The following is a 14700-nucleotide window of genomic DNA, read 5'->3' on the forward strand; positions in this document are numbered from 1 at the left end:
CACTTGCTCGGCAGAGAAACAATTACTGCAGTAGAGATAGATATATCTCTCTCTCTACAGGTTTTATTCAATGAGTCAGGAATGAGAAGCGTGTATGTATATGTGTGTGCGCTGTGCATTCGGACGCCTTTAATATCGCCGTTGGGCCAACCTAGAATGAATAATTAAAGGGTGACTGGAAAAAAAAAATTGGCCCGTGAAACATCCGAAAAGCGTTTTCATTTCACAGAAACTCGTGGTACACACACACACACACACACTATGGAGAGAGATACGTAGATGTACACCGGCATAGAGAGAAAGAGATGGAAGGAAATGCACACACGTAACGAATACAAATGAATATTCGCCGCTCCATCAAATTGCAATAATTTTGCCTGGTTTCATCCGCAGCGCGATAAAGTCGGGAGAGAAGCCATTAATAAATAAAGAAAGAAATAATCTATCGCGCGAGAGAGAAGAGGATACGTACAGTATATGCAATTAATCACAGCACCTGCAATCAATACACGTATGAACTAGGAAAACCAAGGGATATATATATATGTATACATATATTTTTTTAAATATAATTTTATTATTGTTATTTTCTTCCCGCGAAGAGCGGCTTTTGTTGTTCCAGAAGCGGACGCCTGTTATTATTATTATTATTATTATTAGGATGTGGTATTACTGACCGATCTTTCATCATGGAACGAAATTTTTCTTCTCCAACTTCTTTCCTTCTTTGATTTTCACGGAAATGATTTTAGAATAAACGCGTGTGGAATGGACGAGGCCATCAAATATAACGCTATTTTATGTATTTTTATTCATTTTAACCAGTGAATTTATGATTCATAGAAACTAATCAAAAATAATAATAAGTAAAATCGAAATAACTACCGTAATTTCTGCGTATAATCAGCGAATGCTTATTTCGCTACCCCATGAGAAAAATATCCATTGTATAATCCGTACACCCTTTTCAGACCCTGCATGCACAAATGTAGTGGCTGCTTTTTCTCACTGAAGGAACTTTTTTTTTTTAAACCTCAGGGAGTTAAACCCTGACTTAAAGGATTTCGTGAGTTTTGTGTTAGAAATAATGTAACTATGGTGAATATGAACTTATGACTTTTTAAGCACTAGAATTTGAACTTTCAGGGTAAGATGGCTTCCAGGAGAAAATGCTTCCAAGAAAAGTATGATTTATTATATAAAATTTAACAATAAAATTATCTGGAAAAAATTTTATGTGAAGATGAATATACCCTGCATCATCTTGGCTGCAAAAATTTGAACAAAATGAATTATTTCTTCACACAAAAATTTAAATTAAAAAAAAATAAAGATAAGATTTGCTGGCATTTATGTTTTTAATGCATTATCAGAGTATCAAAAATGCAAAAGCATGTACATTCCAAACAAAATGAATGCATAAAAGTCCGAAAGGGCTATAGGATGCATAGGAAAGTCTCTTTTCCCGTAAAGACCCTATTAAAGAATATAAACAGGTTCTTTTTAAAGGATAAAGGACCTGTTTATCCCTTAAACCCACGAATCGTTGATTCGTTGATCCTAAAGGCATACTTCTAATTCAGAGGGGGGGGGGGGGGTTGTATATAGTTATAAAAAAATTAATTTTTAAAATTTAATCTCCCTGTCCCAAAAAAACCCTAATGCCCTGTCTCTCCCGAGCCCAAAAAAAAAACTGCAATATTTTTATCACTGAGATATTTGAATTTGAAAACTACTGAGAAAATGAGGAGGAGAACAGCATATGAAGCGTAGAATAAGCTTGTCCGTATGTTTATGAAGCTCTTTCCTTCGTGCGAGATTCAGACTGTGGGGGGAGGGGGTTGTGACATAATTTCAATATTGCATTTACTAAAGATATTGCTGATTAGAAGTAGCGACATGCGGGCGGGTGTTTTCGTGACGTAGTTTACCAGCGGTTCTCAACCTTTTCAGTATATTGTTTCTATGCCGGAGCCCTGCTTGACTCGAGGAGCCCTTGTTTGTACATAATTTTTATGGCAGAACCTTGTAGGCCTCTCTTATTTACTTATCTCTATCAGATTTACTGATTCATTTTATTTTCCTCGAGTCACCGCGGAGCTCTTGGGAGGTGCACACGGAGCACCGGTTGAGAACCGCTGTAGTATACAATTTCCTACCAGTTCACGACGCTTCCCCGATATGTGTTGTCGGAAACTTTTCGAAACAAACATAATATACAATATATTTTTTGCTGTGTGCCTTCTATATTTCTTGATTTTATTCTCAGGTCTTATGGAACACACCTTATATTATAATGCACGTTATACATTATTATGGTCGACGCACCGCGAACGCTGTTTCGTATTGAATTTCTCCTCGCACACAAATGACACAGAAAAATAAAATTAAAATAAATGAGATTAATTAATTACCCAGCGGGAGATCCGTCATTGCAAGTGATCGTCCGGTTGCTAAGCATCACTTTCCTCATCGACGGCGTGTTTTTGCCTGATTTGCATTCCTGCAGCTCTTGCACAAGCTGACGTATAAGTTCTATTCCGGGGTTGCCGAGTTTCGAGAGCCCGCGAGAGCTGAGCAGTACCCTCAAGTCGATGTTCCGTGAGTTCTTCGAAGAGGTAGATGTCGCGGTCGTCGAAGAGTACGTCGTACTGGAATAAGCGTACGTCGATGGTGTTGGTGGACCTTCGTGGGGTAGTGCTCCAGCGACGAAGACCGAAGTCATCAAGAAACCAATCCAGGACGAGAAAGACGGTGTAAAACCTAACATTGCCCACTTCGTATCACTGCACCTATGATAGTAAATGAAATAAGCGCAAAACTGAATTGCATGTATAGAATAGTCATATACGTTGTATACTACTATTTCATTCTTTAATACAGCCGAATCCCGTTTTAATGAATACCGTTATAGCGAAAATCTCGTTTTAACGAAAACTTTTCTAATCTCTCAGATAAGTTTATATAGGAACAATGCTAAAACCTGAAATTCCTTTATAATGAAGTGATTTCTCCTGTCTCTTGGAGTTCGTTCAAACGGGATTCGACTGTATTGAACAAACAAGTGGCAGCACACACACCCCACCATGTGCTTATTGTTCGAGAGCCTTCCAACACATGAGTGCATATGCAATGTGAAGGATTTTAAAAAAAGTTAAGGATAATCAAAGCTCCCTAAAGAGAGAGAGAGAGAGTTCTATTGAGCTGTCTAAAGTCACTACTGCTCATCAAAAAGCTATGAAACTTTGGATACGTTTTAAATGAAGGGATGAAAAAGATATTGAGAGCAAAATAAAATGGGTTTCTATATTTACCACTGTATTTTCTAAGCAAATTGGAGTTCACATGCTAATTTTTTCCAAACGTGTGACCATATCTCTCAACCTTCATGGCAGGATATTTGAACATTTCCAGTATTATTGATTCACTAAAGATCATTACGTCAAGTTTAAAAGAACGTTTTCTTTGTGGGTAACAACACTCTTCTACGAACACGAAGATTCCGCACAAAAGTCTATGCGGAAGTCTTTCGGTCTTTAAAGAGGACGGCTTCGGAAATTCTCCCCCATCCATTCATTGAGACGTTTCTAAAGTCTCATTATTTTCTGATGGGTAGTTACGGCTGTAAACAGCTGAACACATCATCGATATATCATCATAAATTTCGGCTGTAGAAGCCTCGTCGTACTCAATGTTGGTTGGGATAACAAACCTGTGTTTCGCTTCTTCTTAAGTCTTCGTTTGATTGCCGTTTGACTCCGATGTCCTTGTAAAACCGTTTGGAATCGGATACAAAAATATGTCCCTAGTCTAATCGGTAAATTGCAGTTGGCGCACATCGTGACTGCGGTAGCGGCAACATTCACTTTCATGCACTGCAGAGTGACTGGTGCAGCAAAAAGTCATAAATGACGTTGGGACAGTACCTGTAGCATGATAAGAGCCAGCGCTAAAAAAGCAGACAAAGAAGTATTTGGGCGTTTCCAACACCAATCACATTACTGCCGCAGGAAGTCCCCTCACGAGGGGTTAGCGCACCACCCCCTTGGTGAGAAATTTCTTAGTCTGCATCCTCTGCCGGCGTTTATAGTGCTCTAGGTACCGTTTCAACTCCATCCATGGGTTCTCACTAAGTCGATTACTTAACAATGCATAAAAGTGAGTGTTGTCATTTCCATTTTTCGAAATTTTTTTGCTGCGTCCGTAACCGCTATAATGATGTTCCTGTTTTTATATTATTTCTCGGGCGCACACTTTGTAACACCTATATCTCGAATATCATCCGCATTTTCTAATTTTTGCGGCTGCTAGAGGCTCGTGTATCAGCAGTTATTTTATGACCTTCCTGTATATAAGTCATTTTCTCAAATTTCGAGGGAGATCGGACGGCCTGTCCCTCCCCTCGCCCATCCTCTTTCGCTACGACTTAGATCACTATGCATTCCTATGCATCACCAAGATGTTGCTTGACTACGACCTCATGGAATCTACCTCTATCTACTCTTTGTTATACTAGACCGAGGGTGTTCAACCTTTAGGAAAGTTCAGGATACTTCATTGCTTTGAAAACGTGTAGCGGGTTTCTAAAGTGGTCTGTAAATGTGCCGCAGATCATTCAAGTGATTTTGTAATGTGCCACTGGCCACTTAAGTTATGTGGGAACATGCCGTGGGTCGCTTAAGTGCTCTGGAACTGTGTCGTGGATTACTCAAGCGCAGGGCCGTAACTGGGGGAGTGGGGGCAGAGGAGCAACTGTCCTGGGTGGCAAAGTTTAGGGAAGGGCAATTTTAGGTGGGAGCAAAGAACACCGTTATAAAATTATCGAATTTTAAAGTTGTAGGGGCGGCAAAATAATGTTTGTCTTGGGTGGCAAAAATCCTAGTTACGGTCCTGCTCAAGAGGTCTGTGAATATACCACGGTTCACCTAAGTGGTTTTAAAGTGGTTACCTAAGAAATTTTCCGCGGGTCACCTAAATCACGTGGAAATATGCCGTGAGCCACTTGAGTGGTCTGGAACTGTGCCACTGGTAAATTTAGTGATGTGGAACCGCAGCCGCTTAAGTGCTCTGGAAGTGTGCCACACATCACTAAAGTGAACTGTAAATATACCGCGGGTCACTTAAATGCTCCGGAACTGGGCCGCTGGTCACTCAAGTGATCTTTACATATGCCACGGCTTCCTTAAGTGGCCTGGGAATGTTCCGCGGGTGATATAAGTGATACGTAAGTACAAGGCCTGTTCTTCATAAGTTCGGGCCCTAGGCAAATATGAAATTTAATGCCTTTTACATGCATTCTTCTTTGAGGTAGAGGCCTTATGCAAAGGGGGGGGGGCATGTGAGCGGTGGCTAGAATACAAATAACAGCTAATTTGGTGGCCTTGGGCATGTGCCCCAAGGGAGAGAGTGTGCCTCATGACAGAGAGTCTCGTGATTATCTGTGATACCTTAAGTGATTTGGAAATGAGAGTCTCTCAGTTCACTTTTACAAAATTATGTTTTGATGTCACAGACCACATCAGATGACTTTACGAGCTATGGGTTGAGCATATATGTTATAGACCAAGGGGTCTTCGGGACCCTCCCTTTATCGAAAATCACAGCAATAGAGGAAAATGGTGATATCCTGTATACATACCTCGGCTGCAAAAACAAAACTTGAATATAGGAACAAACGATTTCCCTCCCATTTGGGGTGATTTCGTAAAAAAGCATAATCTGGTTGTGAAATAAAAGAAGGAAAATCAAGCCGAGACACGACATAGACGCGTCAGCAATTATGAATCTACGGCGATCATGTGTCAAAAAATATAAAAAAATATTTCCCTCTCATTACAGAAAAGATGGTTGTGGTAACGACTAGATCAAACCTTTTTTCGAAACACTCGATCAAGGTGAATGCTTTGGCTGTACAACAAAACAAAATTGCATAATATGATACTGAGGAAAGAAATGAAGAGAATCTCCTCGGTATAAATAACAACAAAGTTCATCATGCAACTGGTGGAATAAACAAGAGATTATGTAAATGAGAACTCGGCGGAAATGTAGTGAGAGATTTTCTCGTATAGAGTGTTCGATACGATTCGGAGGTTGAATCCGACTTCTAAGCCCGTGCCATATAAGGCGTGACACGAGTAACGTATGGACGGATGATGGCATTGCGCGACTATTACGGTGTCTAGATTTTGACCATTACGCTAGCGATTACCAGTGTCTGAAGTCTGGTTTTTTTTTGCCATCGTCTTTCTCATTTCTATCGTGATAATTACCGGTGTCTGGTGATTAAATAACCTTGGTTTGTGTCTGATTTGTTTTCCTCCTTTAAGCTTCCTTCAAAAGGGTATGAAGATTATGGTTTGAATTACGTACATCTATGAAATTGCATGCGGTCAGAACTCTTCTTTGTTACTCTTCACAAAGTCCTGCACACATACACACACACAAGAGCTCGATTTATTTCTTTTTTATTTATTATTATTATTATTATAATGATGATGATAGGCCTCAGTTTGCGACGTTGTATGAAAACAAGAATAATGAATGCGCGGTCTACTTTTGTTTTTTTGGTTGTTGTTTTTCTAATAGAAATGACGGCAAAAGGGTCTTTGAAGTAGAAGAAAAAAAAATTGCTTCAGATCAATCATGATGACCATCTTTGCCTCGATTGCTTGCTTTCGGGTCTGAATTCGATCATCTTGAGGGAATATACATCACGTTAAGATTGGGGGAAAAAAACCGTGTTAGTACGTATAAGATTAACTTATTCTAGTTACAGAAATTTCGGTTCAGGTGTAGGAAACATGTGACGAGGTGAAGAAAAGATGGGTTAGGCCTTTCTAACTCACCAAGAAACGTACACCAATGAGACTTACACTTTCCCAATATTTTATATTAAAGTAATATCATAATTAGAGCAAAGATTATGTGCACTAAGTGCATATAGGGGCAAAATATGCAAATATGCACTTGAAAATGCCAAAATATGCATAAAAAACTAAAAACAAGTTATGTACAAAAACAATTCTGAAAAAGTTAAAAATTTCCAAAAACGACAAAATATGAATTAAAAAATCACCATGCAAAAAAGAGCGGATAAGTTTTAAAATGCATATTTTCTATGTCATAATGCATATTAATTTACAAAAAATATCCCCATGCATGAATATACACTGCATATACAAATAACTTCTGCATATATTTTCTTTAGGCATTTTTAATTTCTAGTTTGTTGTAGCTGCTCAGTAACGAAATACCAGCAACAAAAGAATTTCGACACTATTTCTAAAAAAAATTACTTTTTTGCTAAAAAAAAATTTTGGCATATATCTCTAATAGCCTGACAATAAAACAGTTGATATTTAGCAAACACGGTATTACAAGTGAGATTTAATGAATTAATAATTCATTAAATCTCACTTCGGGGGGGGGGGGGGACGGTGTTATGAAAACATTATGAGCATTATTTAAAACATTATTTAAAAAAAAAGTGATTGAGTTTAAATAACCCTTCAAAAATATGCACTTATTCTGAAAATTCTTTGCTTTTATGCATCTATATGCACTATAGATAAAAAGGCCAAAATACGCAAATGATATGCACATGTGCATTTGCATATAATCCGGGCTCTAAGGGGCCATTCAAGTATTACGTGAGCAGATTTTCAGCCATTATTGACTCCCCCCCCTCCCCCTGTCAGCAAAAGTCAGCAAAACACTGACCCCCCCCTCTTGTCAGCAAAATTTCGTCAGCAGCTTAGAATATTTCATATCTTCAAAAAGGGGTGGTTGATGACGTAAGCAACCTTCAAACCCCCCCCTCCCTTGTCATCAAAAGATCGCAAATCCGAAACTCCCCCCCCCCCCCCGATGCTGACGTAATACTTGAATCACCCTTAATCATTATGAAGCGCAAAAAAAAAAATATTTTTTTTGTACTACAGTTGAAAGTCGTTCGTCCCTACATTAGCCAAAACCGTTTCCGTACTTGATGCTGTGATTTTAATAAGCTATATGTATAAGGCAGTTGCTTCCCAAAATTACAACAAAATATTTCCGAAAAGCAGACTTTTATACCGGAGGAAAAGTGCAAAGGTTGAATTCCCAAATGATATACGCAAGACTTACAAAATTGCATGCAAACTGCTTTCCGTGATCGCAGTGCTGAGGATTACATAAACATAGACGATATTGTACATATAAACTGAACCGGACACGATATAGACGCTCGCATTGAAAATTTTAGAGAAAGTGAAAAAGAAAAGCATGAAGATGAGATGAATGTCATTTTCAGAAGATAAAACAGTGTAGGGTGAAGTTTTATACGGATGCTGCCAAAACCTTGAAATAATTGCAGAAATTTTGCTTTATGGCGTAATGGCTTGGGCATGATTTCTGAAACAAAACTGTTTACTGATAGTCAGGCAGCAAAGGGTGTGAACTGCACACAGAACTGCACTGACCACTGACCCTACTTACTGTCTTGTGATAACATTTACGACAAATCAATCAGGCAGAAAATTTTTAGTGAAGTCATCGCTGGAGTTGGAATTTCAATTAGAACTAAACATATCTTGGAAACTCGAAAGGGAAAAAAAAAATGAATTCCTCGAGTTCGAAAAGTAAATTTTGAAAACTCGAAAAATGAAAATGATTTTTTTTTTCAAAAAAAAGGGCCGTAACTAGAATTTTTGCCGTCCGGGGCAGTTGCCCCCCGCCCCTCTAGTTACTATATATATCAGGGCCGTAGAAGAAAAGATCTGGGCCGCCATCTGTTTCTTTATTAGTAGTTACTTGAAGTTCATTTCCGATTACGATAGATTTAAGCTGAATCATTTATGCATATATTGTGTTCCGAAATTCTCCGATTTCCTCATAAAATACGGGGAAGTGACCTTTCGACGATTCTTGGAGATCTGTATTTTCTTCCTTTTCTTCTTTTCAAAGAGAAAATTGTAATAATCCGATCGGATTTTGATGTACGGAGGGGGAAAAAAAGCGAAGACGAGAAAAATAAAGAGGAGGAAGAAAGAAGAGAGAAAGAAAAATATATACGCAACGCAGATAACAAAAGATGCCGCTAGCTTATCAGGGGCCTTATTTTCCAAAGCACTTTTTTTTTTTTTTTTCCAGAAAACTTAGCCTCAGCCTAGCTTTTCTTTTTCTTTTCCCGCCTTTTGATATCCTCCCCAGCAAATTTGTAGAGCCCTCCCCTCCTTCTCCTGCTGTCGGACGGACTCACGGAATATAACTCGTGCATTTCGTTCGTTTCGGCGAGTAGAAGCAACATCAGGTGCGGCTTTAGCAGGTACTTAAGACCATGATGGATGTTTGGCGTGTGGCGGTGTAGGCAAAAAGAAAATATGAAGAAGCGATTTCACCCAAAAAAAAAAAAAGAAGGTATAAAGAATGATAGTAGGGGGTGGGGAAAATAGGCTCTTTGTGAGAAGGTTGAGCAAGAGGGTAAGTAGAGAATGTGCAAAAGCCAAATTGTTATAGGGGCTTATACTACTGTATAAGGGAAGGAAATTGGGAGGAGAGACGGGGAGGCGACGACAAGAATAATAAAAATATGAGTTTGTGTGTGTGTGTGTGTATATATATATATATATATATATATATATATGAAAATAAAAAATATATATTCCCGCCCACGCCCCCAGAGTCTCAGGCTTTCCGAAAGTCAAAGGCTTGCCGCCACCTCACGTTCCTCAAATTATAGAGTGCGCTCTGAAGGATATCTTTAATTACGGATAACTCCCGTATCAACGCTGTCCCTTCTCTCACTGTGTGTATTACTCTGTATGAGCATGAGCCAAATGCATACGCATATACACACACACACACACACGTTTTGACACCGCTTGCATAATCATGCATTTCATCGGGGCTGAAAAAGAAGAAGAAAATAGATGTCATGGTGAGCGCGAAGGGAAAGAAAGCTTTTGAGAGGAGATCAAAAGGTAACCACAATGTAATTGTATTACTAAGTAGCTGTTATGCTTACAGAATGTTGTACCGAGATTGACCACGAAAGATTTCAGGCCACACCCGAAACGTACCGTGAAATTATCGCTTTCGAATATAACAAATGAGCGAGGAAAGTAGTCGAATTCTACATTCGATCCCTAACACGAGGATATCTCATTTTGATTCACTTTGCTATTAAATTTATGCTGTTGATCCATTCGTTGTTGAACGAAAGTCACTATTATTTGTTTTTCCTCTTTAATTTATTTATTTTTTCAATTTCATTCAAAAATATTTAACATATCTGTGTATATAAAATTGATTTTCTGTATGTGTGTGTGTTCTCTATACAAATCTACAATTTTAGATCGATCATCACCAAATTTTGCATATATATACCAAATGGGGCCCGACTTGAACGATAGGCTACTTTAAACGTTCGTCATAGCAGGGCAAATGCCCCACATGAGCAAAAAAACTGTCGGGCAACAATGGTTTTTGGGCCTCAACAATCACTTTCGGAACGTTTTCCTTGGTTACCGTGGTTCCCTAGCAATGCGTTTCAGATGTGTATATGCCTTTACAATGGTTTGTCACTTCTTCAATGCTGTACGTATACGTATAATAGTTAATGCCTTTATAATGGTTTGCCACTTTTTCAATCCTCCCAGTAATGAGAGCTTTTTGAATAGACTCCATCATCAGCATCACTTTGAGAGTAAGGCAAAGGATGATCCCCATAGAATCAGTGTTAAAATTGCCGATTTTACTGTGGAAATGCGGAAATTTAGTGGGGTTTTCTGACACATCAATAATATTAAAAATTATATTGAATTCTCGATTTTTGAAATATTGAGTTCACGTAGAGATATACGAAGCCACAGGAGATTAAATATGAAGTAATTAGTAATTTTTTATGCAGTCCCCCCCCCCCTCTCATTTCCAATAAGAAAGATTTATTTTATTTATTTATTTTATGTACATATTTGTGAATGATACATTAATCACTTACATCATAAAGAAGAGGTGATGTGTTGCCCAGTTTCTCCTAAGCCCAATAAAAAAATCTCCACGTTTCTTTATATTATTGTGCAATATTAGCCGAGAGATTAAAGCTCAAAAATTGGAGAAAATGTGGGAGAGAGTAGCCTATAGTTACGAACAAACTCGAGGAAAAATTCGAAACATCTTTTGCAGCTGCAGTTTATTAAAACTTTTCTAAATTCCTGATATTTGAAACTCTTTCAATCAGCAATACTTCAGCACGCACGAATATTGCACATATAAACATAGAATTTTTTTTGGAGGGGGCTCAAGAGAGAGAAAAAAAGAGAGCGAGAAATAGAGAGCGAGAGAGAGAAAGATAGAGAGAAATAGAGAGCGAGAGAGAGAAAGAAAGAGGGAGAAATAGAGAGATAGAGAGAAATAGAGAAATAGAGAGAGAGAGAGAGAGAGAGAAATAGAGAGAGAGAGAGAGAAATAGAGAGAGAAATAGAGAGATAGAGAGAGAGAAATAGGGAGAGAGAGAGAGAGAAATAGAGAGATAGAGAGAGAAATAGGGGGGGAGAGAGAGAGAAATAGAGAGATAGAGAGAGAAATAGAGAGATAGAGAGAGAAATAGAGAGATAGAGAGAGAAATAGAGAGATAGAGAGAGAAATAGGGAGATAGAGAGAGAGATAGAGAGAAATAGAGAGCGAGAGAGAGATAGAGAGAGAAATAGGGAGATAGAGAGAGAGATAGAGAGAAATAGAGAGCGAGAGAGAGATAGAGAGAGAGATAGAGAGAGATAGAGAGAGAAAGAGGGAGAGAAATAAAGAGAGAAAGAGGGAGAGAAATAAAGAGAGAAAGAGGGAGAGAAATAAAGAGAGAAAGAGGGAGAGAAATAAAGAGAGAAAGAGGGAGAGAAATAAAGAGCGAAAGAGAGAAATAGAGAGAGAGAGAGAGAGATAGAGAGAGAGAGAGAGATAGAGAGAGATAGAGAGAGAGAGAGAGATAGAGAGAGATAGAGAGAGAGAGAGATAGAGAGAGAGAGAGATAGAGAGAGAGAGAGAGATAGAGAGAGATAGAGAGAGAAAGAGGGAGAGAAAGAGAGAGAGAGAGAGAGAGAGAGGGCAACAACTCTTTACTTGCAAGTTAAAACACGGGGGACCGTATAAATAGTATATATATATAAAGATATATAAATCTTTTATATCTCTATCATAGCCTCTAGTGAAATCAATGACACATATGAATTAGGCATGTTATTTGTGGATATTTTTCCTGATTCAAAGTACGTTTTTTTCACTAACGGTTCAAATGATAAAGGTTGCGTAAAGATATGACTTTACACCCTGTCTATATGCACATATATTGTGTATAGTAATTTTTATCACATCAATCAGTACCGCAACTGGGGAGGGGGGGGGGAGTAGCAGGCGGGCCTATTTGTCGCCACAGAAAGCCACAGGCCTACAACGGTAATGGTACAGTTATTCAATCTCACTACGCTTCATTCATAGTTAAACAAATTGACGGCAGATCGCAGCACTACACATAATAAGCATTGGACAGAAACAAACTTCACGTTATGTCCACAACACGTACATGCACATTCCGGCGTGTACCAATTGCCGCTGGGGGGGTCGAATGGACATAATGACGGACTCACCCCGGGTTCGAACCCCATCGTTGCCACTGTGGTGTTCGGCTGAAGTAGGTTTTCTGTGGTTCCCAAATTCAAGGCGAGAATGCGAGACACGATCTCCCTGTTGAAAAGTCTTGCCACAGACAGCAACAAAGGCCTCTACAACAACACTATTATTCAATCATTGCACTTCATTAGAAAAATTGACGTCTGTGTGATTGCAGTACAACACATAACAAGCATCACACGGAAACAAAGCTTCGCGATAGCCTCCCAACACATACACGCACATTTCCCAGCATGGTCCAGGTCTTCGACCACCTGCTAAACTCTCTTCATTGAGAAAGAACAGTGGGTCATGATCTGGTTAGGAGGAGGTGAGAGTTCCCTGAGAATAGAAATGGTGCAAGAAACAATAAAGAATGCTTTCCGTAGGGAAGAAATTGTAAACGAACAATTTAGCGATTTCATATCGAGCGGCAACGAGAGTGTAATATATTTGTAATTATTTGGCAGATGAAAATGATTAAAGAGGAACTTATTATCGAGTAAAATCTCTATTTGATAGTGAATTTAGCAACAAATGCATCGCGAAAGAAGAATAAATTTCAGCCCCTTCAACACATTGTTTTTTGTAGCTGAACTTTTTTTTTCTTCGATCGATAAATATTTTCCAAAATAATTCACACAAAACAAAACAAATTACTACTTGAGTTTATGGAAACATGTGAAAATGAACTGGATGCCAAGAGATGATCGCGAACGAGTGGGAAACCATCTTCACTGGAGTCTTGTGCTTGCTATTGCTATAACTTAAGTGGCGTCGAAGCCGGGGGTTCTGTATGGGTGCGCGAGCACCAGTGGAAATTTGTAGAATGAGTCCGAGAACTCCCCGAATCGATTCATAAATAAAATGGATTCCATAAACATGAAACTCAAGACGAGCACGTACACTTCCGACAACCCTATAAATAACTTATTATGTAAAATAGGGCATGGGCATCTGTGGCGAGAGTTTTTCTGAAGCTCATTGGTATCAAGAGCTGTAAAAGTTTTCATTGGTATTGTTGAAAAAAAATATCTATATCTAAGGGAGATTGGTGTGTGTTTGGATTTCACGGAACAGTATCGTAACCATCTCTCTCTCTCTAGGGCAGTCATCTTCAACCCGTTGCTCGCGAGCACCATGGTGATCCAGATAGCATCAAGAGTGCTCAATGCTCGTGTAAGCTTTTGTGCTCGCGAGCACTTGATCAATTAAACACCCTGTGAAAACTTCATCCAAGTATTTCAATTATGCAGATTTGAGGCATATGTCAAAGTTCAAAGGCAAATAAATATATATATATGTCAAAGGTAAATATGTCAATATAATATTGAGGCTTATGTCAAAGTTGCCGTAAGGGTGCTCTTTGTTTGATGACTGCCACAGGTAGTGCTCGCTGCACAAGAAATGTTGAAGACCCCTGATCTAGGGCAAGGGTTCTTAACCTTTTTTAGTCGCGAGTCAAAATCGATAACAAGATCAGCTTTACGACCAACGGGACTGTTCTTCAAAATGAGTGAAACCAATAACGAAATAAGTGTATTTTTTATAACTGACTGTAAGTGCATTTAAGACATCATTAGTAAGCTCCTACGACCCAAGTTTGGGTCGTGACCCATAGGTTAAGAACCCCTCGATCTAGGGTCTCGCTTGAACTTAAACGTTGGGCACTTCTCGGATAAGCCACTGCCTCACGTTACAAGTCCAACTAAAACACGTTTGAGCTCCATCTTCATTGTAGATAGAATTAACTGCAGTCACACTGCGAAACCTGGTGACTTCCTCTGTCTCCAGATGTGATCTCCTATGGATTGCTTGTTTGGGGGGTATTTTTTAAATCACGAGTTTGTCATTTGCACTCTTCGCTTCTATCACAACTGGATAACGCTTGGTGTGAAGTGAAAACCTGTCTTCCAGTGTAGGCCTATACCCATGGTAAATACATCGTTGGAAGGTAGTGTATACTCCTCCCTTCCTACTGTGCATTTATCCAGATGTGTTTAGTATAAACGGGAACAGTCGTCAGAGATATGCTGCACCTTGTGTTTGTAAGTCCTG

At 39.0% G+C, this 14700-nt stretch overlaps 1 protein-coding gene across 2 annotated transcripts in view; it reads right to left on the reverse strand.

The window, feature by feature from the left end:
• The window catches only part of Notum (palmitoleoyl-protein carboxylesterase notum), a 60824-nt gene that overhangs the window by 32541 nt on the left and 13583 nt on the right, over nt 1–14700 (reverse strand). For both annotated transcript variants that reach the window (XM_089244497.1, XM_089244495.1), the window contains exon 2: nt 2415–2792. In XM_089244497.1, coding sequence (XP_089100623.1) covers nt 2415–2770 — 356 coding nt within the window. In that variant the 5' untranslated portion in view covers nt 2771–2792. The remainder of the gene's footprint in view (nt 1–2414; nt 2793–14700) is intronic.

Source organism: Pholcus phalangioides, unplaced genomic scaffold, assembly GCF_987345545.1.
Source record: "Pholcus phalangioides strain wild (caught in Gottingen) unplaced genomic scaffold, Ppha-v1.0 ptg000015l_1, whole genome shotgun sequence".
In the NCBI taxonomy this organism is placed as follows: Eukaryota; Metazoa; Arthropoda; class Arachnida; order Araneae; family Pholcidae; genus Pholcus; species Pholcus phalangioides.